Genomic DNA, 20,880 nt, shown 5'->3' with positions numbered 1-20,880 from the left:
CGTTTTCCTCCCACAAGGCGTGCCCACGCCTGCCCTTCCGTGCTGTCTCCCTAGGGAGTGCCTCCCCTGCCTCCTGGCTTTTCAGAAGCTACCCACCCTCCAGGATCCAGCTCTGGCTCAATTATCGTGGAAGCCCATGTGGACTTCTTAGTCTTTCTGGCCTCCCACAGTGCGGACTAGCGCTCACAGTATAGGAAGAAATGATGAAAGCTTTCCTCTGCTGGTCACAATTGTGTTTCGTGCATGTCAGCTCTGTCTTCATAAAGAGATTATGTTTCTCAAGTGCAGGGACCCAATGTTTTAGGCCCCCTGAAACTGCGTTGGAGGGCTGAGCACCTAAGGGGCAGCTCCACAAGTTGGCAAAGGGCCAGGAGTTCTGTTTCAACAGACCTGAAGAGATGCCTTGTGTTCATTCATTCACTGAGCGGGTGCTCAGGGCTGAGTTGGAGGCATGGGGTGCTACTTCTGCTCACTTGGAGGTTAGAATGCAAACACTAACGATTCTGATCACAGCCTTTGATCACATGCCCTCAGGCTAATCACTGCCCAGGATGCTTTGCAGGCTTTATCTCTTGTTCTCATTCTCACTGCAATCCTGTAAGTTTGAGATTCTCATTTTACAGCTGGAGAACAGGCACAAAGAGGTCACAGAGCTGGCAAGTGGCAGAGCTGAGGTTTAAGCCTGGGGTACTGGCTGTGCCGCTTTGCTAGAAAGTGTTTCTCAGAGGGGAGAATAGATTGAGTCTGACCTGCCTTGAGACCTTGGCAACTGACGGTTCCAGTGGGGTCTATGCAAAGTGCAGCTGGAGTATCTAATCTCGCAGTCCCCTACAATTCTAACGTTCAGTCATTCCGCCTACTGAGGACCTTTCCCTTCAGGGACAGCGCTGGAATTTTTCTGAAATGGCCCTGCACTCCTGCTGAGAAGAAGATCACACTGGGTAGAGGCAGCAGGTGCGTGAGGACGCTGAAAGGACACTGAAGGACAGTCCTTTGTTCAGAGGGCCCCATTGGTTTGTCCTTGCTGTCTCCCCGAGGCACGTGGGGGCTGGCTGGGGTGCTGGCTGCTGCTGCTGCTGCGGTAGACACCCAAAGCCTAAGCCTTTGGCATTAATTCAAGGTGTCTCTCCAGGCAGTGCCCCCCCACCACCCTGGCTTGCTCCATGCCACCCCTTTCCTGTCTGGGAATTATGAGAGATTATGACAGCCTTGATCCGAAGGAGCTCCTGCCGGTGGCTCCAGGCGGCCAGGAGTGTGTGTGTGTGTGTGTGTGTGTGTGTGTGTGTGCGCGCGCGCGCGCGTGCATGCGCGTGTGTGCGCGCGTGCGTGCGTGTGCGTACGCGTGCGTGCGTGTGCGTGTGTGTGCATGTGTGTGCGTGCGCGTGTGTGTGTGCGTGTGTCTGCAATCAGGGGCCTCACTTCCTTTTCCATGCTCCCTCCCCTGTGGCCAGTGTGAACCTGGGCTGTAGTGACTAACCAGGGAGGCAGCTGTGAAGCAAAGTGGGCTCCTGAGCTACTCAGCACCTCGGTGTCTCGCGCTTCCTTCATCTGAGGTTGTTTGGCCTCCCTGTCCTTCCGTCTCACAGATATCCCCCTGCTCCCTGGCTCCCCACGCCGGCTGAGCCCCCAGGCAGGGGCCAGAGGGGGCCAGGGCCCCAAACATGGACAGCAGTATCTCAAGATGCCGAGTCCCCCGGCCCCAGGTCTGCAGGGCAGTTCCAGCAGAGATCCCGGCCAGCCCTGCGGTGGAGAGAGCACCCGCAGCATCTCTGTGAGTACTGGGCAGGGGCGGGGTGGCGGGACAGGCCAGTGCTGTTGGAGGCCCCCACGGAGCCTCTGGACTGGGGACCCTCCAACTGGGAGCACGTGGGGGCATAAGAGACAGAGGCCTAGGGTTTGAGTAGGGCCTTCTCTCTTCTCTTTCTCCAAGTCAGGCATACTTTCCCAGCGCACTGTTCTGGTCAGAGCAGCGGCGGGAAAGCAGAAGGCGAGGGAGGCCAGCCGAAGCTGCCTGTTGGGCTGCAGACCCCCTGGCTCCCCTCCCGCAGGCCCCAGCGACAGTCTTCTCTGCTGTGGTGGCTCCGAGTCTCTCCCCTGTGCCTGGAGCTTCATCTGGTTGCCCAGGTGACCTCTCAGGTGGCTGCAGAGGCAGCTGGGTTTCAAACCAGTAATAAACAGGGAAACACCCACGGGGAGAGGCGGGTCCCTCCCATGCTTCGCCGTGTTCTCTCTCCTCCTCTTCTTTCTACCTCCCCACCTCTGGAGTGGAAGAGAGCAGAAGTCAGTTCCCTGCTGCTGTCTTTGACAGGGTCCTCACCAGTGGCTGGAGAGGAGGATGTGGGGCTGTGAATAGTGCTTGGTGAATTCCCGTGGGTGGGAGGGTAGGGGGCGGGCCAGGCAACTAGAAATTGGCCTTTGTTCTAATGGATCCAGAGAACCTGCCCGTGAGTATTGTGTGTGTTTAAATACGTAGCGTATTTGCAGGCAGAGGTGCAGATCTGCAAGGAGGTGAGCGTGTGTGGGCCACGGCCCCTGTGGAAGGGTGTGGTGTGTTAGAGTGCACTCGGGTGGATACATGTGTACACAGCCTCCTTCACCCGTATGGTGCAGGGAGGCAAGGGTGGACGTGACTGTGGGCATTCACAGGTGTTTGCATGTGTGTGTGTGCAGGCATGGGCGCGCGTTTGTGTGAGGAGGCAGGAGGTGCAATTGTGAGGGGTTTGCTCTGTGTGTGTGTGTGTGTCTGTGTGTGTGTGTGTGTGTGTGTGTGTGTATGCATGGATGCTGGAGGCACTGATGAAGGCACTGATGCCCAGACTGTCAACAGGTGGGTGGAAGGCTTTGCGAACTAGTGTGACAGATCAGCTTAGGTCACTTGGACCTTTTACTGGGGGCTCTGGGGGCCTCTGGACCTGAGGGGCTTGCTTCTGAGTCCATTTCCCTGGGTCTAGAGCATAGGTCAGCCTCCTCTGTCTCTCACCACTTGCTCACCAGACCTTTCCCTGCCTCTCCTCTCTTTCTGGTCAGGTCATCAACAACTATCTGGATGCCAGTGAGCCTGTGTCCTCAGAGGCCTGTCTTAGCCGCATGCACTTCCATGACAACCAGAGGAAGGTCGACTATGTGCTCGCCTACCACTACCGGAAACGTGGGGCGCACCTGGCCCAAGGCTCCCTGGGTCACTCACTGGCTGTCATCTCCAACGGGGAGACGGGCAAGGAGCCCCATGCTGGGGGCCCAGGTGACATTGAGCTGGGGCCACTCAATGCCCTGGAGGAGGAGAGGAAGGAGCAGCGGGAGGAATTTGAGCACAATCTGATGGAGGCTGGGCTGGAGCTTGAGAAGGACTCGGAGGTGAGTCAGGCGGGTGGTCAGGGTCTTAGAGATAGAATGGTCCCACAGAACTGGGCTCCTGGTGAGCAGTGCCACTTGACAGACCCTAGGCTTTGTTCTGGCAGGTGGACTTTTTTTTTTTTTTTTTTTTTTTTTCTGCTGGAGAAACCAGATTTTCTTTCCCAAGCACTTGAGAAAGAGTCTTACATTGCTTGTGGTCCTGCCTGGGGCATTCCAGGTAGTAGTGGTGGTGGTGGTGGTGGTTTGCCAGTCTGTTCTTTGGTAGTTGGGAGTTGGCCTAGTTAGAGATTAAAGCCAAGAAATTTCTTCTTGGCATTCTCAGGCCACATCTGGTGGCCTTCTCAATATGGTTTCCTTGGGACAAAGACCTAGTCTCCTTGTTGATTTTGGAACAAAGTTCCTCTATATCAGTCTCTTTTACTAAGGAATGTGCTTTTCTGGGGCCTCCTGAGGGAGCTGATTTGAGATGTATTTGGAAACTGAGTTGGGACATGCATAGGACATATTTTATCAACTTATAACCTATAGATACTGTCACCTCCAGTCAGTGCAAGGGAATCCGTAGAAATTCATTCATTCACGTATCCACCCATCCATCCATCCATTTACCCATCTGTCCACTCACGCATCCATCCATTCACCCATCTATCCACCCATGCATCCATCCATCCATCCATCCATGCATCCATCCACCTGCCCATTCATCTGCCCATTCATATATCCATCCATTTCTCCACACCACAGCGATCCTTTAAAAATGACCTTCCCTTGCCATCTCCCCCAAACTCATTCCTACCTTTCCCACCCTCCCTACCCTCTTCCAGGCCACCAGCCTTATGCTGGGTGTGGACCGGTCACTGTGACCTCAGGTCTTTGTGCTACTGCACTCTCAGCTTTGGGCACTCTTCCTCAGACCTGTGTATCACATTCCCTCTCTTCAGTTCTTTGCTCAAATGTCACCTCCTTCCAGATATCTTCCCTGAACATCCTAGCCAAAATACCCCTAACCTGTCCCTCTCTGTCCCTTGATACTGCCATACTTTTCTTTTTTTTTTTTTTTGAGATGGAATCTTGCTCTGTTGCCAGGCTGGAGTGCAGATCTCAGCTCACTGCAACCTCTGCCTTTTGGGTTCAAGTGATTCTCCTGCCTCAGCCTCCCGAGTAGCTAAGACTACAGGCGCACGCCACCACATCTGGCTAATTTTTGTATTTTTAGTAGAGACGGGGTGTCACCATGTTGGCCAGGATCCTGCCTTACTTTTCTTCATCACAATTAGCATTGCTACCTGGAATAACAATGAGAGACATTTTTTTTTTGTTTTGTTTTCTTTTCATGCTCCCACTAGCTCCATGAAGGCAGAGATCTTGCTTGGTTCATTGCACATCCCAGCACCTAGGACAGACTCTGGCACATATAGGTACTTAATAAGTATCAGTTGAGTATATGAGAGACCTCCCTGAGCCTCAGGTCCCTTATCAGCAAAATAATAGATGTCTTGGTGGGTTGTACTTAAACATGCCTCATCATTAGATAAGGCAACGAAAATTCCAGCACAATGTCTAATACATAGCAGATGCTTAATAAATGCTCCTCATGATTTTAAAAGGTGTGATGCTAAGCCCTGAGGTGCCATTTTCATCAGAAGTCTGCCTTATAAGATTCAGGTTAATGCTCTCCTCGCACTGGAAGAGATCTTCAGAGGTCATTCATCCTTGCTCCTGTCCCCAGGCAGAATGGCCTGTGTCTTGGCTCATGCCTTGTGGTGCTGGCCTATGCTGCTTTGCCAGTGTCTTCGCATTCTTCTTAGGTTAGTCTTTCCATTCCTGTAGGAAGAGGGTGCTCTCTTAGGATCTTTTAGGCTTCCTTGCCATGCGAGTACTGATTTTCACTTTTTGAAACCCAAAGCTCACTTAGTGGCTTCAAATGGGGTCTGCTAAGATGCTCTCTCTAGGGTAAAGTTGCGTCTTGAGTTCCTGGAACTTACCACTGTGGGAACTTCAGTGCATATTTCTGTTGTTGGGTCTTAGGGAGCAGGGGCCTGGGCTTCATTCAGCTGCTCAGTTGGGAAGCAGTGTATCTGTGCTCCAGAGGGTGAGCTCTTAAGGCCAATTACGTATGTTCACATTCCAGGCCTGACCTACTAGCTCATGACCTTGGGCAGGTTACCTCATGCTTTCAGTAAAACTTCCTGGTCTATTAAAAGGAAATAACAGGGCTGGGTGTGGTGGCTCACATCTGTAATCTCAGCACTTTTGTAGACTGAGGCAGGTGGATTGCTTGAGATCAGGAGTTTGAGACCAGCCTGGCCAATATGGTGAAAACCCATCTGTACCAAAAATACAAAAAATTAGCTGGGCATGGTGGTGTGTGTCTGTAGTTCCAGATTGTCTGGAGGCTAAGGCAAGAGAATCGCTTGAACCCTGGAGGTAGAAGTTGCAGTGAGCCGAGATCACACCACTGCACTCCAGCCTGGGCAACAGAGCAAGATTCTGACTCCAAAAAAAAAAAAAAAAAAAAAAAAAAAAAGAATAAAGAGAATAATAACAGTACCTTCTTCACTAGGTTATTATGAAGATGAATGAAACAAGGCAACTAAATAAAGTACCTAGAACAGTAACGATGAATGTTACTACTATTATTATTATTTACAGTTGCAGATTTAGCAAACAAAAATGCAGCATGCCTAGTGAAATTTGAATTTCAGTTCAAATGTGAAGACTTTTTTGTTTCTTAGCATGTACAATGAAATATTGGGGACAACACTAAAAATTATTCATTATGGATCTGAAATGAAAATGCAGCTGGGCGCGGTGGCTCAAGCCTGTAATCCCAGCACTTTGGGAGGCCGAGGAGGGTGGATCACGAGGTCAAGAGATCGAGACCATCCTGGTTAACATAGTAGAGCCCCATCTCTACTAAAAATACAAAACATTAGCTGGGCATGGTGGCACGTGCCTGTAATCCCAGCTACTCAGGAGGCTGAGGCAGGAGAATTGCCTGAACCCAGGAGGCGGAGGTTGTGGTGAGCCGAGATCGCGCCATTGCACTCCAGCCTGGGTAACAAGAGCGAAACTCCTTCTCAAAGAAAAAAAAAAAAGAAAATGCAATGTTCCCCGGGCACTTGTACTGCCGCTTTCAGCACCACTGCCCGTCTTGGCTGCCCTGTGCCCCTCATCCCCCACCACACTTCATTCTGGTTTCCTTCGGATGGTCCTTGCTTTGGCTGGGAATTTGGAGGGCACAGAGTTGGCTCTTGGGACTGACCAGTGTTAGACTGGGGTCCTGGGTTGTTGTTCCTGCTGTGTAACCACCCAAACTCTTCCCTCCCAGCCCCCACCCGTGGCATCAAGGCCACTCAACAATTCATGAGGCTATTCCAGATGGCGCAGCCTCCCCCAGCGTCCCTGTCACCAGAGCCTCCACCTCTAATTGTGGCCTACTGTCCTGCAGTGTTGCCTCTCGCTTCCAAAAGGTAGTTATTCTGATGAGTGTTGGGACCTCTCATGCAAAGGGCTGAGTTTACCCTCCTTTTCGGCCGCAGCACATTGCTATCACTAGCCTGCACGAGAACTCTTGGATTTTTTATTTAAATACCTACCACTGCGAGGTAGCAGGCAGTGTTTCCAAGGCATCATCATTCTGGAAAAGGTATACCGTGTGCTTTTTTTAAATAAAAAAAAATAGACTTTATTGTTTAGAACAGTTTTAGACTTACAGAAAAATTGGAAGATTGTACAGTTTCCATCTTCCCCATTCCCAGTTTCCTGTGTTATTAACACCTTATATTAATAGGATACATTTGCTGCAATTAATGAACTAATATTGACACATCATGCTTAACTAAAATTTACACTTTATTCAGATTTCCTTACTGCCTTTTTTTTTTTTTTAACATGCTGTGATTTTTTCTGTTTTGAGTTGTTGTGTCTCTTTAGACTTCTCTTGGTGGTGACAGTTTCTCGGAACTGTATGCATTCTTAACTTATATAGAAGGCACTGTTTTCTAGCCCATTCTGTTTCTTACTTCTTTCTCTAGCACTTTATTTTTCATATCCATTCACATTCTGCATGGACATTTACTCCATTGTTTTATTTTATTTTTATTTTTGAGACCAGGTCTCAGTGTCAGCTAGGCTGGAGTGCAGCAGTGTGATTTCAGCTCACTGCAGCCTCAACTTCCCAGGTGCCCGTGATCCTCCTGCCTTAGCCTCCTAAGTAGCTGGGACCACTGGTGTGTGCCACCACGCCCCGCTAATTTTTGTGTTTTTTTGTAGAGACGGGGCTTTGCTATGTTGCCCAGGCTGTCCTTGAATTCCTGACCTCAAGAGATCCACCCACCTCAGCCTCCCAAAGTGCTGGGATTAGAGGGGTGAGCCACGGTGCCTGGCAGACTCCATTATTTTAGTGCATGAGCAGTTTGCAGCCACCGCAGTGTACCTAGTCCCTCCCCTTCACTCCCCTAGTAATAACGAACACTTAGGTTGCCTCCAGTTGTGTGCCACGGCACAAAAGATTGAGAATGAATCGTCACCTCCCTTGGGGCCAGCATTCTTTAATACCGCACCCCCCCCCCACTTCCATGCCATGTTTGTTTTAAGCCCTGGTTGGAGATTCATCAGCTGGCGCCTGTGAGGTTCTGAACAACTTTTTGCCACGTTAAGATGCTTGGCCTTGGCTGTGAGAAGCAGCCTGGAAAGGGGCCATGCAGGAGAGGGAGACTTGTCTGACTGCACCTGGTGGCAGTTTTTGAAGAGTAGGTGCGGGGGCCCCACCTGCTCAGCCGTCCCACCCCTCTGAGCTGGGCTCTTTTAGGCTCTGGGTTCACTGACTTTAAGACAAGTGGAGAGGAAAGGGGCTCCTACCAGAGACCCATTAAAAATGATTCACTTACAGATCAAAAGAACTTTGCATCCCCTGAACTCTGTTTAAATATCAGTGAATTCATTTCCCACCCTCCTTGATATCTGGGCGTGCTTTTGACAGGATGATATTGGTGCATGTCCTGCATTTGGTATTTCACTTTTTCATTTTTTTGTGCATATTTCCATGTATTGATATTGTCCATGTTCATATTTTAAAGGTAATTCGGTATTTTATCAAATGCCTTTATAGGTCATTTGATAAAATACTAAATTATCTTTAAAGTATGAACATTTGCTTTTTTAGTTTGACCATTTGATTAGAATTTCATTTAAAGACATCCTTGGAAATGCTTATGGGTGACAGAGACATCTGCGCCCTTACTACCGCTTCACATAAATGAGGGCCACCTGTTGGTGCTGTGCACCGTGTCAGAGCGCGAGGCTAACTTAAGCAGTTCAGGAGGCTGCCCCAGCCTGGAGCTTCCAGAGAGTTTCCTGTAGTCCTGGCAGGGCTGGGAGTGGGTGAGCTGAACAGGCTCTAACACAGCTTTGGGGAGGTCTGGACGGCCCACCTCCTCGCACTGTCTCTTAAACAAACCTCCCACTTTGACCCAGAGAGGGAGCAGGGCAGATTCAGAGACTCACATGCATGGCTGTCACCAGGGGTACTGGGGGAAGAGTCTGAGAACCAGGCACAGTGCAGTCCTGTGGAAGCCAGGAGGGCATGTTTGTTAACTTTGAGTTAAAGGCCTTCTCTCACCTTGCAGGCCCTGAAATCCTAGCTGTCATGGCCCCAGACTCTATCCTTGTGGGCAGCTAGATATCTGAAATTGGCAATGGAGAAGACGGCATGACAGCCAGGCCAGGTGCCCCCTTGTTTGAGGCTGGCTTTCCTGGGATTGGGGGACCAGGGAACTGATAGCAGAAGTTGGCTTTAAAATTCAGTGTGGCCTGACATCTCCAGCAGTTCTGTGGGCTGTTCTTGGAAGGGACAGCATAGCATCAGGGAAGCCTGGGGCCCCACAGCTGCATTTGGGAAGTGGAGCTCTCCTCTCTGTCTTGGTATCAGGTGCGAATCCAGGAATGGCCCAAATTCTTTCTCTGCAGAGAGGAGACTCCCTCCTCCCGTGCTAGGAGCTGTCTCTGAGCCCTGACTTCTCACCCTGTAGGTCTGACAGAGCCTGGATGTCCGGCATCTCAACTCGAATTTCGGCACTGAGTCAAAGGTGGCAGGGTGACATCTTGGGTGTGTGACATCGTGCCTTCCCAGTGAGGCCCATTTAGCAGGGAGGACTGAGGAAAATCAGAATGTTGCCTCACTTTCTTAAACCATTTGCCACTGTTTCTCGGCCTCTGTTACCATCCCACGTTCCCACCTCCTTTTCAGGAAGAGGCAGGGTGGCTTTCAGAAATTCTGTCTTTAGAGTGAGATTTAATCTAGGTTTTAAAGAAGAAAACTGATTTTTTGGAGTGCCTTTTGTGAGCTTCATCACGTGTGGTTTTGCTTTCACTTGTGCGCATTCAGTCTTCATGAATACCCATCTCGGAGGAGATGAGGCCCAGAGAAGACACGTGGCTTGGCCAAGGTCACACTGCCACTAAGGGGTCCTGCAGGGATTTGAACCCTGTCTGAGTTTCGGAGCTTCTGGGATCCTTGTCATCCCAGGGAGAACCAACCAAGCACTTTATAGTACTTTCCTCTTCCCCGCTCCCCAGAATTCATGGAGATTCTCTGCAGAGGCCAGGAGCTACTTATTCAAAGGGGGACTGATTTATGGAGTACCTATTCTCCCTTTCCAGGAGGAATGTGTGGCGTCAGGGCCGCGAGCCCACTGGACTCTGGGCCTTTTGCTCTCCCTTGGGGCTGCTCTGTGGCTTCTGACGCACAGGCTGGCCCTGGGTGATCATTTATTGGGATCCACATCAGTCCATCACCTCAGAGAGCGAACACTCAGACTTGCCGGTGTCTTTCTCGCTCTTATAAAAGTTGTCTTGAAGCAGCTCTCTTAAAATTCTCAAATCTGGCTTTGGTTTTGCTTTGCTGGGAAAACTAGGGCTTGGAATCCTTAGGAAAACCTTGCTGTTTGGTTTTCCAGGGTGACAGCGTCCCCTGGAGGCCTTCCTGCCCATTGCTCTGCCTTGGGCATCCACAGAGGGTGGGCTGCTGGTGCTGGAGCAGGGAGCGGTATATTTCCGTGGGATGTGGATCCCCAGGCCACCGCTGACGCCATTATAAAATGAGTCTGTTTACTCCTCTGGAGTGGAATGGGGGCTTGTGTTCCTAGGAAGGGATATGGCAAATGCAGGGAAAATGCAAATTTGAGTTTTAATGCTGCCGGTCTCCACTGTTTGTTGGTGACGTTGCTGTGCTCTCCCGAGTGTAGGGAGCAGTCATGCTGCTGCAGCTGCTTGCACTAATGACTGGGGAAGATGCGATGATTTCCCCCTGGCCTTGGCTGTGTTCCTGTCCCAGTTGTCCCACCCTGAGGCAGCAGACTGGGGCCTTGGGCTTCTCCCTTGCCTCTTTCCTACCCCGGGGGATCTTTGGGGAGCACAACAAAGAGCCTGCAGCCCCGGCCTCTGGGACTGCACAGCTGAGGAGAGGGAGGGACAGTAGGGCTGGCTGGATTTGATTTCAGAGGGGAGGCTCCGGGCAGCCTGGGGTGGGGAGGCACAGGAAAGCAGGGAGGGGCAAGGAAAACCCCCAAACCCAGGTACATGTCTATTTCCATCTTAAAATATTCTATAATGAAAACATTAACCTTCAGCATTTTCATCTGATGCTCATTTCAGCACCTGCCCTCCTCCACCTCCCCAACCCCGAGGAGGTTAGAGCAGCTAATGTTCTCTCTCACGGACTAGGGAACGTAAACCACCTTGTCAATCAGGCGATTAGCAGGGCTGGACTTTGAAACAAGGTCTCCTCACTTCTGCTCCTCTTGTTCTTTATTCCCTTGTGCTCACCTGGGGGTGGCACTCACTCAGCCATGGAAATGAGCACTGTCCAGGTTTTGCACAAAATTGGGCAGTGGGTCTAGTGAAAAGCAGGCTGAGGGTTTACATGGAGGAGGAAGGGAGCTGGGTGCGGCTCTTTTCCAAGTCCTTTATGTCTGACCTCTTTTACCGACTGACAAGGTGCTTCTGGAGAGCTCTAGGATTCCTCAAAAGGCCTGGAAGGAGATTTCTGGGCTTTGATCTACCATATCCCATCCTGCAATAGCAGATGACACAGCTCAGTGAATATCGAGGTTGTCCCTGTCAAGGATTTTTGGTCTGTTCATCACCACAGCCAGCTGCATGCTTTGCTGATTTTCTTTGTAACCAGGTGCCACCTGTGATGTGTGAGAAGATGAGATCAGAGGACATTACAGTTGTAACGACTTGAGATCATTTCTTTCAATTTCATCAGAGGGCGGGCACTGAAGCCTAGAGAGAGGATGTGACTGGCACAAGGTCAGACTGCTGGTTAATGCCTTCATCAGATTAAATGCTGACATTATAGAGTCTATGCAAATACACCAAGGGAGTCTGGCTTCCTTGCATTAGTCTGTCTTCTTTGTAGCAAAGTTATTATCCCCCTCTCTGACTGGTATTCCTGGTCTGACCGTACCTGGTGTTTATGGCTGGTACCTGCCCTGATTTGCAATATCCTATGCTGGTTGTTAAACATCTTGAGTGTCACCCATGCTTCTTACTGTCATGCACATCAGTGTCTGTATTTGGTGAAGAGAGACTCAGGGGACAGTTAGTCTCTATGTTGCTAATCGTCCCTCGTCATGGCACTGCTAGATGTTTTGGGCTCTGAGACACATCGAGAAGGAAAGCCCTTCTCCATTTGTCATTTGAAAAGTTCAGGGCCTTTGTTGGTCTGAGACTGGTTGGGCAGTCACAGCAGCTATAAAGTAGCTGCCAGGAGTGACCTGCCAGGCTGTCTCTGGTCCCTGTCTCCTGCTTCTCATTTAGCAGATATTTACTGGGCACCTACTAGGTGCTGGGTCCTGGGTGGGCTGGGAGCTGAGGATGAAGAGGTGAATGAGACATGGCCCCTGCTTTTAAGGGAAGCAGACCTGATCTGGGAGAATCACACAGTAGGGTCTAAAAGTACAGTAACAGAGGTGAGAAGAGGGTCCTGGGAGTGACTGATGGTCTGACGGATTGGGAAGGCCTAACTCTGTCTTGAAGCTCCGGGCAAAATCACCTTCCCTCACGCTGTCCCCAGATGCTGGGGTCCAGCAGGAGTGGGTGAGCTGTATTTCCTACCCTTGTTAGATTTCCAGGAAGAATTCACCCTCAGGATGCTGAGATGCTGGTGTGGACTGTCCAAGTTTGAAAGGGTTAGCTGAAGTGGGTGGTGTACGTGGTAAACAGAGTCTTTGGGCCTTTGAGGTCTGACGATGCACAGAGTGGTTATATCTGGGCTTGACAGATGACAAGGGTGGTTCTCAGGGCCACTTCAGCCTTAAGTGTCCCTTTACTGCAGACAGAGTCTCTCTGCTACCCCTGGACAGCCTCTTAGGGTGCTTATATCTGATGACTCCTGGGGCCACGTGGCAGCATCAGGGGTTCTTGAATCTTGAGGGTTTTGTGGTTTGAATTCAGGGGTAGAATGCATAAACTTGAATGATAGAAAGTTACATCTTTGTTTTCACCAACATTTAACTGACATTTAGCATTTACTTCAATTAATGATATAGGCAAAATTATGATTACATAATGATGGATTCCTGTGACTGTCACTAATAGAAATAACACACAGAGGCCAGGCACAGTGGCTCGCGCCTCTAATCCCAGCACTTTGGGAGGCCAAAGTGGGTGGATCACCTGAGGTCAGGAGTTTGAGACCGGCCTGGCCAACATGGTGAAACCCTGTCTCCACTAAAAATATAAAAACTAACCAGGCATGGTGGGGCGGTGGGGGGGGTGTGCCTGTAATCCCAGCTACTTCAGAGGCTGAGGCACAAGAATCACTTGAACCCAGGAGGCAGAGATTGCAGTGAGCTGAGACTGCGCCACTGCACTCCAGCCTGGGTGACAGAGTGAGACTGTCTGAAAAAACAAGACAACAACAAGAACACAGGTTTGTATCACGTCGAATTTGTTGCACAGATCTCAAAAACAAATCACACTAATTTCTACTTAGAAATTATGCCAATTTTTAGATGCATTTCTAGGTCTCGATATTTCATGTGTTGATAGAGAAGGAAGTCTATTACTGTATCACAAATTTATATTTAAATATTTGGATAGCCCTATTTCTATACATTTAGTCTCCTTGTTGCCCTGGATAATTATTGTATGCATTTAAAAACATTCTGAGAGGGGGCTCCATAGATTTCATCCGACTGTCCTGAGGTTCCATGGCCCAAAAATGCTTACAAACCCTTGAATATACTCCCCAAAGCCTAGGAGAAGGCTTAGGCAGAGCGTGGCAGTCCTGCCTGGCTGCTGTATGAAGGGAGATCAAATAGGGACACCCACCGGCTGCTCTGTGGGGATGCGCTGTCCGGAGAGCGCTCCTGAAGAGTCCTGCTGTAGGCGCACTTGTGGGCCACGGGATGACGCTGGGCTCCTGCATGCTGTGTGCGGCTGCCGCCCCACGTGCACAGCTGAGTGCACTTTGGAAGCATGTGGTTCAGTCCATGGTGTGCCTGAACTCAAGAAGGGAGCTGAGCATCAGAAGACTTGGGTTCTAGGACCACGTCTGCTGCCAACCGGCTTTTTTCTGGATCTTGACTTCTATTCTGGAAAAGGAGAAGGTTGGGTGTGAAATCGGATTCTCCAGCTGTGTATCTGACAGTACTGTCTTCCCATGGTTTGGACCGAGGTAGTCTATACCAAAATAAAAAATGGTGTTCCCTTTAATTCTTTAAGTGTCATCCCCCAGCCTCACGCCCCTGGGAGCCCTTGCTGCCAGTGAGGGGTTCAGACCCTGAGCCTGAGCTCTCAGTCACTACCATGTCCTGCCTCTCCAGGGGGTGAGGTTCCTGCTGTCTGAGCTTGGGATAGGGAAAGGGGAGTCCTAGCTTCCACCATTTGGATTGTCAGCCACTTAAGAAGGTTCAGGGGAAGCGAAGAACACCTCCAGACTGGAGAGTGTCCTCCACTTAGCATTTTCTTCCCTGCTCCCTCTGTTCTGCTGACCCTGTCTTCCCTCTTATCAGCCTAGGTGGGAGACTGTGGGTTAGGGAAGAGCAGGATCCCTTCAGATACCTTTTAATTACCCATGGGCCGTGTTTGTGGTGAGAATCAATCTGCTCAGGACTACCCCTGAGACAGGTGGATGGGTCTGGAGCCAGCAGGCAGGGGTGAGAGGTAGCAAGGCTTCCCAGGGTGGCAAGGCTAGAGGATAACACTGCAGAATTTGAAGACTGGGAAGGAGCACTGGGTGCTGTGGTGGGTCAAGGCCATGTGGTGCCAGGAGCCACCTGAGCCACCTGGGGATCTGGCAGGGAGGACGGGACGGTGTGGAATGTCAGCTACCCCCGGGGGCAGTGCTGGGACAAACCCACTGGTGTGTGTGCTGTTCATTCCTGCTCCGGGCATCAGGAGAGGTGATGGTGGGCCCAGGAGGCGTCTGCACTGGGCACACTCACCCTTCCTCTTCTGTGTCTTCCCTTCCGTGTGGTTTTCCCATTACTCTTCCTCTTTCCAGTGCCTGCTCATTCAGACCCTTCAACGTAACCCTGCTTTGTGGCAGCTGCATTTTTTCTCAGGGGTCAAAGCCTTAGGTGAATGGTGGTGTACTGGGCACCAGCAGGTGGAGCAGGCTCTGGAAATCACATCATATTGGCTCTTTCCTTTCTCAAGGACCGCGGTCCCAGAGGACGGTCCCCCCTTCTCTACTCCAGCTTCCATAAGCTGCTTACACTGGAGACTAATGCTGCAGCAACCAGGAAACATTTGGGATGGAACACCCCTCAAGTGCAGGGTCTGCATTGCTCTCGGATGAAGAAGGAGGACGATCATGTGGTAGGCATGTTAAGGGAGGTCAGCGTTTAACGAAGAAAGCAGAAGGCAGGAAATTGCCCAGCGTCATGCAGGACGACCCATGTACATGTGTGGGTTTCCTCCATGTGGGGTTACTAATGGATGGTGGGTGCTTAATCTGTTCACTGCCTCTTTCATTCTGGGTCACTCTCTCCTGCTGCTAGGATGCTCAGAAGTGGCAGCTAATTCAATCGTTAGTCTTAGCCTAAGCCAAGCTGAATTACACAGATGTGCTAGGATCTTCCTCCACCAAATGCAGAGTACAAATCCCTCCAGGACCAAAAGACCAGAGGACCCAAGGGCTGTGGTCTATCTGAGCTACCACTCATCCAGTTTGGGTAATTGCAAATTGTCTACACAGACCTTGCTGTCTACACACACACACACGCGTCTATGCATATCCTAGCTGTGGAATCAAGAGTGGCAGAGCTGGGAAGGTTTCTTGATGAAGAATGTTCTGGTATAAAGCAGTGTGAATGCCAGCCAGAATCTGAGTTTCAGCTGAGCCACTAAAGGATATATAACCATGGACAAATTATATAATACTTCACATCACTTCACTTTTCTTCTCTGCAAAAGTAATATGGTTGAATTGTTTTGAAGAAGGCTGGCACAGAGTGGGTGCTTAATATTTGTCAAGGAAACAAATAATTAAATGATATAATGTATGTTAAAGGATCCAGTGCAGTGCCTGGGATGTATCAGAAGCTCAGGATCAGTTGTTCTTAGTTTCTTAATATCAGGCCCAAAGATCCTTCAAACTCTTTTATCTTTCTCTGGCCTCTGGAATGACCTACCTGTAAGGTAGATGTAATCTCTCATCCTAATTATTCCCCATTATTCCCTCTTCTGGCCTGGCTTTAGAGGTCACCATGAGACTTCAACACTGCCTTATTGTCTGGTGCTGGTGAGAGTCTCCACTCAGAAAGACAGCTGCCTTTGTTCTTCCTTCTTTCTAGAGTCTCTAAAGCTCTTCCAAGAGCTAAGACTCCCATGCCACGTACCGCATCAGGAAGCTGGATGGTCCCCAGGAAGACTCAGTGGGAATTGTGAGACCTTTGCATTCCTGGGTTCCTCTCCCCTCCCCTCTTCTCCCCTCTTCTCTGATTAAGTCTGGTTCTATTGGCCAGGCTTGAATGAAGTGGTGTGATCTTGGCTCACTGAAGTCCCTAACTCCTGGGCTGAAGTCATCCTCTGCCTTGGCCTCCTGGGTATCTGGGACTACAGGTGCGTGCCACTATGCCTAGCTAATTTTTAATTTTTTCTTTCGTAGAGATGGGGTCTCACTTTATGACTAAGGCTTGTTTTAAACTTCTGGCTTCAAGCCATCCTCCTGCCTCAGCCACCCAAAGTGCGGGGATTAAAGGCTTGAACCATCTCGTCTGGCCTAGCTATTTTGAATGCCATTCTTAAAATTCACATCCAAATTTAAGTGTATTACTATAGCTGGTTAAAGTGAGCTTTTCAAAAAAGCAAACAAGCAACCAAATGGATCTGCTTTTTAAGCCTGGACTTTCAGGTATTGAGTTTGTGTGAAGTGAGGTGCACCTGTAACTTTCTCACTACACTGTAGTTGAAGGGGATGTTTTCTTTCTATACATCTCTGAGTGTAATCTAGCCGATACACTGACTGTAGCAGGAGAGAATATAAACTGCCTCTTTTGCTGGCTCGTGCAGCATCTCAAAACTCAGGAGGGAAGTTCTTCCTAAGATCTAACCAACATCCCTCCAGAGCAACTATGTTGGCAAAGGAACAGGTCAAATGGAATCTGTTTGATTGGCCCCTCGGAGTCTAAGGTACATGGGAAATTGTCTCTGGAGCCTCATTTTGAGGCTCTGATGTCCTAGGCAATGGAACGACAGGAGGATTGGAAAATACGTTTCTTGTGGGCCTGAGGAGGAGGGATTCTGTGTCTCTGCAAATAGGAGTTCCTTTCCCAGCTTTGTCTCCAAGTCAGGATAGGTCATGCGGTTTTTCCCAGCTCTTGAATTTCCATTCAGTTTTTGGCTGGTTTGAGTTGCTCCATCTCCTGTCTCCAGCAACACCTACTGAGCAGGTCATGTCACTGTATTCTGCAGAATCATGCAGTCTCATGCATCAGATGCTTGAAGGTCACCTCGTCCACAGCCCCAGCTCTGGACAGGCTGTGCATGTCAGGGTCCTTCAAACTTCTTCCCAGGGGGCTTGCCCATGCCCTCACCTAGTATCTCCTTATGTTTCTAGAGTCTGACCTGAGCCTTTCTTGCTGCCATCTCAAACCCTTGGTCCACGTAGTGCTGGCCTCCAGGGAGGCAAAGAACAGCTGCTTGGCCTCCCGCTTGTTCTTCCTTGTTCTTGTTGGGGTATCACCTCCATGCATCCAGCTCATGAATCCCCCAGCAATTTCTTTGTCACCAGATCGCATTGCAAGCTCCCGTCCAAATGCTGTCTGGCTGCTTCCTGTTCCAAGCATCTCCCTCCCACCTGAGTATTTGTGTTTCTGATTATTTATCCCCAGATGCAAAGGCTGCATTTTTCCAGGTTGAATCTGCTCATTGTTACTTCCTGCCTGGGTTTGCTAACATCTCCAGGTCCCTTTTGCAGCCACCGCTGCAGCCTTGCTCAGCATGGAAATGTGTATTTCCAGGCTTCAGAAAGCAAGCCATGTCGGGAATGGGATGAGGAGAGCCAATGACCCTGCTGAGAGCGGCCCCACCTCATCTGAAGTCAAGGCCTTCCCCAGGAGAACGTCCGAATTGATGAACACAAAAACCTATCAAAGTGCTGCCGGCGGGGAGATGACCTAGACTGAGACCTGTCCCAGCTGTTGGGCTTTCTCTGAGTCTCCTGAGCCGAGAACAAGGAGACGCCTTCCTGCCCTCTTGGCCTTGACTCTTTCCAAACAGCCATCACCAGTTCTAATTAAATACTCAGCAGATGAAGTGACCGAGGTCCAGAGGGGAGGTTGGAAAGATGCTGCGTACTTGACCATTTCCTGTCCTGGCCCCACCTGTGGGGGAGGGGGCTGTGGTCAGGCTGTGCCAGGATGGCAGGGGCCACAAGTTAAATGCAGAGGCAGAGTGAATGCTCCCCCATTTTTTAAAGGCAGAGTTCACTTTAGCTTTTTTTTTTTTTTTTTTTTCCCCGATTTTATTTTGTGGTAAGCCCTTGATGACTCAGAAAGTCAGAGTTGGAAGGGACCTTTGAGAGTCTTTAATCGGTGTCTCATTTTACAGATGGAGGCCCGGGGAAGCTCAGTAACATACTCCAATTCACAAATGCATTTTATATTGTCCCCTGCCCGCTAGATGGGTGCAAAACAGTGGGCATAGAACGTTAAATCTCTCGTGACTAGGAAGAGCTCGGAAATGGATGCCTGATCCAAACAACCCTGTCTTCCAGGGAGTAACTCTCAGCTTGCCTGCGTTTTTCCTCACTCTTTACCTTGAGCCAGAGCTGGAAGATGAAGCTGGGTGCAGTGGTGCCTCTCCATCCTCTCAGGGCTCTTGGTTGTCTGCGATTACGTTGAAATCTGGGGCTGTGATGTGGGCTGAGTTGGATGCTGCTTATGAGAGACCATCCGAACCTGGGTGTCAGGTGAGCTGCTGAAAAACTGAACTCACGCCTCCTGTCCCCCTTCCCAATTCTCTTGCTTCCTACCCACTACAGCTTTGGAGTATTGAACATGTTGCTAGTTAGGAGGGTTCCTCAGAAGATGCTGATGAGTTTGGAATGGTTTTTAAATTCATCTGGGGAAATAAACAGCTGCAGCTTGAAACACAAACACAGGCACTGTGCTGCTGTGCGTTCCCCTCCCACCGTCCCTCCTCCCTAATCTGGGAAAAGCGCACACACCATATAGAAACACAGAAACCCATGTGAATAAGCTGAACAACCACTGTGCAAAGGAAAAGGGATGAGCTACCCTAGAGACTGGCACATTCTGTGCTGTACCAGCAGACGGCAGGGTTCTAAGAACAGTCATCTGGAATCCAAGGGACCTCTGCATGCCTGATTTGCAGAGCGCTTTGCAAAATGGAGCTGTTTCTCTTTTCTAAGAACCTTCTATTTCCCTAGGGAAAGGAGAGGAGAAAGGGAACAAACATTTGTTGGTCACCTGAGTCCATGCCAAGCATGTATTTTTTAAACAAAATTGTTGTGAAGTAGTGATTATTGTTAGATTATTATTCCCATTTTATAGAAACAGAGGATTGTGGAGGTTAAGCTGGGGCTCCAGTAGAGATCTGTGACTCTGCATGACACAGGGCTGCTTTCCTATTCCCCTGGCACTGTGGACTTGCCTGACTGAGCATTTCAGAATCTAATGTCTCTGAGAGACCATGTGATTTTAGGGGACAGCTGCTAACCCATGAAGTGTGTCTGTTTCCTCTCTGAAGATGGGAATCATGCACTTCGGCTGTTTGGCCGAGTTGTTAGAATTCTTAATAAGATGCAGTCTCTAGTTCTCTGAGGTGTGATTAGGAATGACAATTAGATATTTGCCAGCCCTCTAAGCTGGATGCATCGCCCAGAAGTGACTGTCTCAATCAATGAGTTTGTTATGCACTTACTATGCACGGCCAGGGTGTTGGCGGACTCCGGAGTCCCAGCTCCGGCGGACAGCAGAGAGAGTCTCTTCCATCTTACTGAGAGATGAGCTGCTTTTTGGTCTGCAGTGTGGTTTTACAGGCTCAACTTTTTTCCTTGGGAAAGTCCTCTTTCTAAATCCAATCACCCCCTCCAGCTATGGCCTTCTCATTCTCCTCTCCTTTCTATCTAGGCTTTTAAAAAAGCCTCTTATTAAAGTATAGTATATATCTGAAAAGTACACAGATTTAAAGTGTACAAGTTGGTGAATTGAAACTAAGTGGACAGACTTGAGTAACTGCCACCCAGATGAAGAAATAGAACATTTCCAGCTTTCTAGGAGTCTCTCCTGGGCCTCCTTCCAGTCACGACCCCACCTCCACTGCCCAAAGATCATGACTATTCTGACTTGTAGCATCACAGATGAATGTTGCCTGTTTTTGACTTTGTGTAAATGGAATCATATAACATGCATTTTGTGTCTGGCTTTTGTTTTTGCCCAACATTAAGTGTGTGAGATTAATCTATATATGGTTGTGTGTAGTAGTGGTTTATGCATTACCAGATAGTATTTCATTGTTCGAATGTACCACATTTTCCTTATCCATTGTACTGTTGATGGAGGTTAAGGTTGCTTTCTGTTTTAGGCTATTATGAGTAGTGTTGCTATGACTATTCTTTTACAGGTGTTTTGGTAAATGCATTTCTAAAGGGTACACACCTAGGAGTGGAATTGCTGGGTCATATGGTAGGTGATGACCAGCTTTAGTGGACACTACTGGAACGTTTCCAAAGTGTTTGCATCAATTTATAGTCCCCATTAGTAGTGTACGAGAGTTCCAGTTTCCCTACATCCTGTCATCACTTAGTATTGTCAGTCATCTTAATTTTAGCCATTCTGGTACATGTGTAGTGGTATGTCAGGGTGGTTTTAATTTGCATGATCTGATGACTACTAGTAAGATGAAAACGTTTTCATATTTTTTCCCAGTCATTTCGATATCCTCTTTTGTAAAGTGCCTGTTTGAGTCTTTCAATCATTAAAAAAATGGGTTGTCTCCCTTTTTCATTTTGATATGAAGGGATCTTCATCTATATTTGGTACATCT

General features: G+C 49.2%; 1 protein-coding gene across 1 annotated transcript in view; it reads left to right on the top strand.

The window, feature by feature from the left end:
* The first annotated feature begins 1,190 nt into the window (after positions 1 to 1,190).
* ANO2 (anoctamin 2) overlaps positions 1,191 to 20,880 on the top strand; it is a 358,642-nt gene continuing 338,952 nt past the window's right edge. The window contains exons 1-3 of the mRNA XM_074403486.1: positions 1,191 to 1,254; positions 1,554 to 1,771; positions 3,028 to 3,354. Coding sequence (XP_074259587.1) covers positions 1,191 to 1,254; positions 1,554 to 1,771; positions 3,028 to 3,354 — 609 coding nt within the window. The remainder of the gene's footprint in view (positions 1,255 to 1,553; positions 1,772 to 3,027; positions 3,355 to 20,880) is intronic.

Source organism: Saimiri boliviensis, chromosome 7, assembly GCF_048565385.1.
Source record: "Saimiri boliviensis isolate mSaiBol1 chromosome 7, mSaiBol1.pri, whole genome shotgun sequence".
Lineage (NCBI taxonomy): Eukaryota > Metazoa > Chordata > Mammalia > Primates > Cebidae > Saimiri > Saimiri boliviensis.
This window is presented reverse-complemented; position numbering and strand designations above follow the sequence as displayed.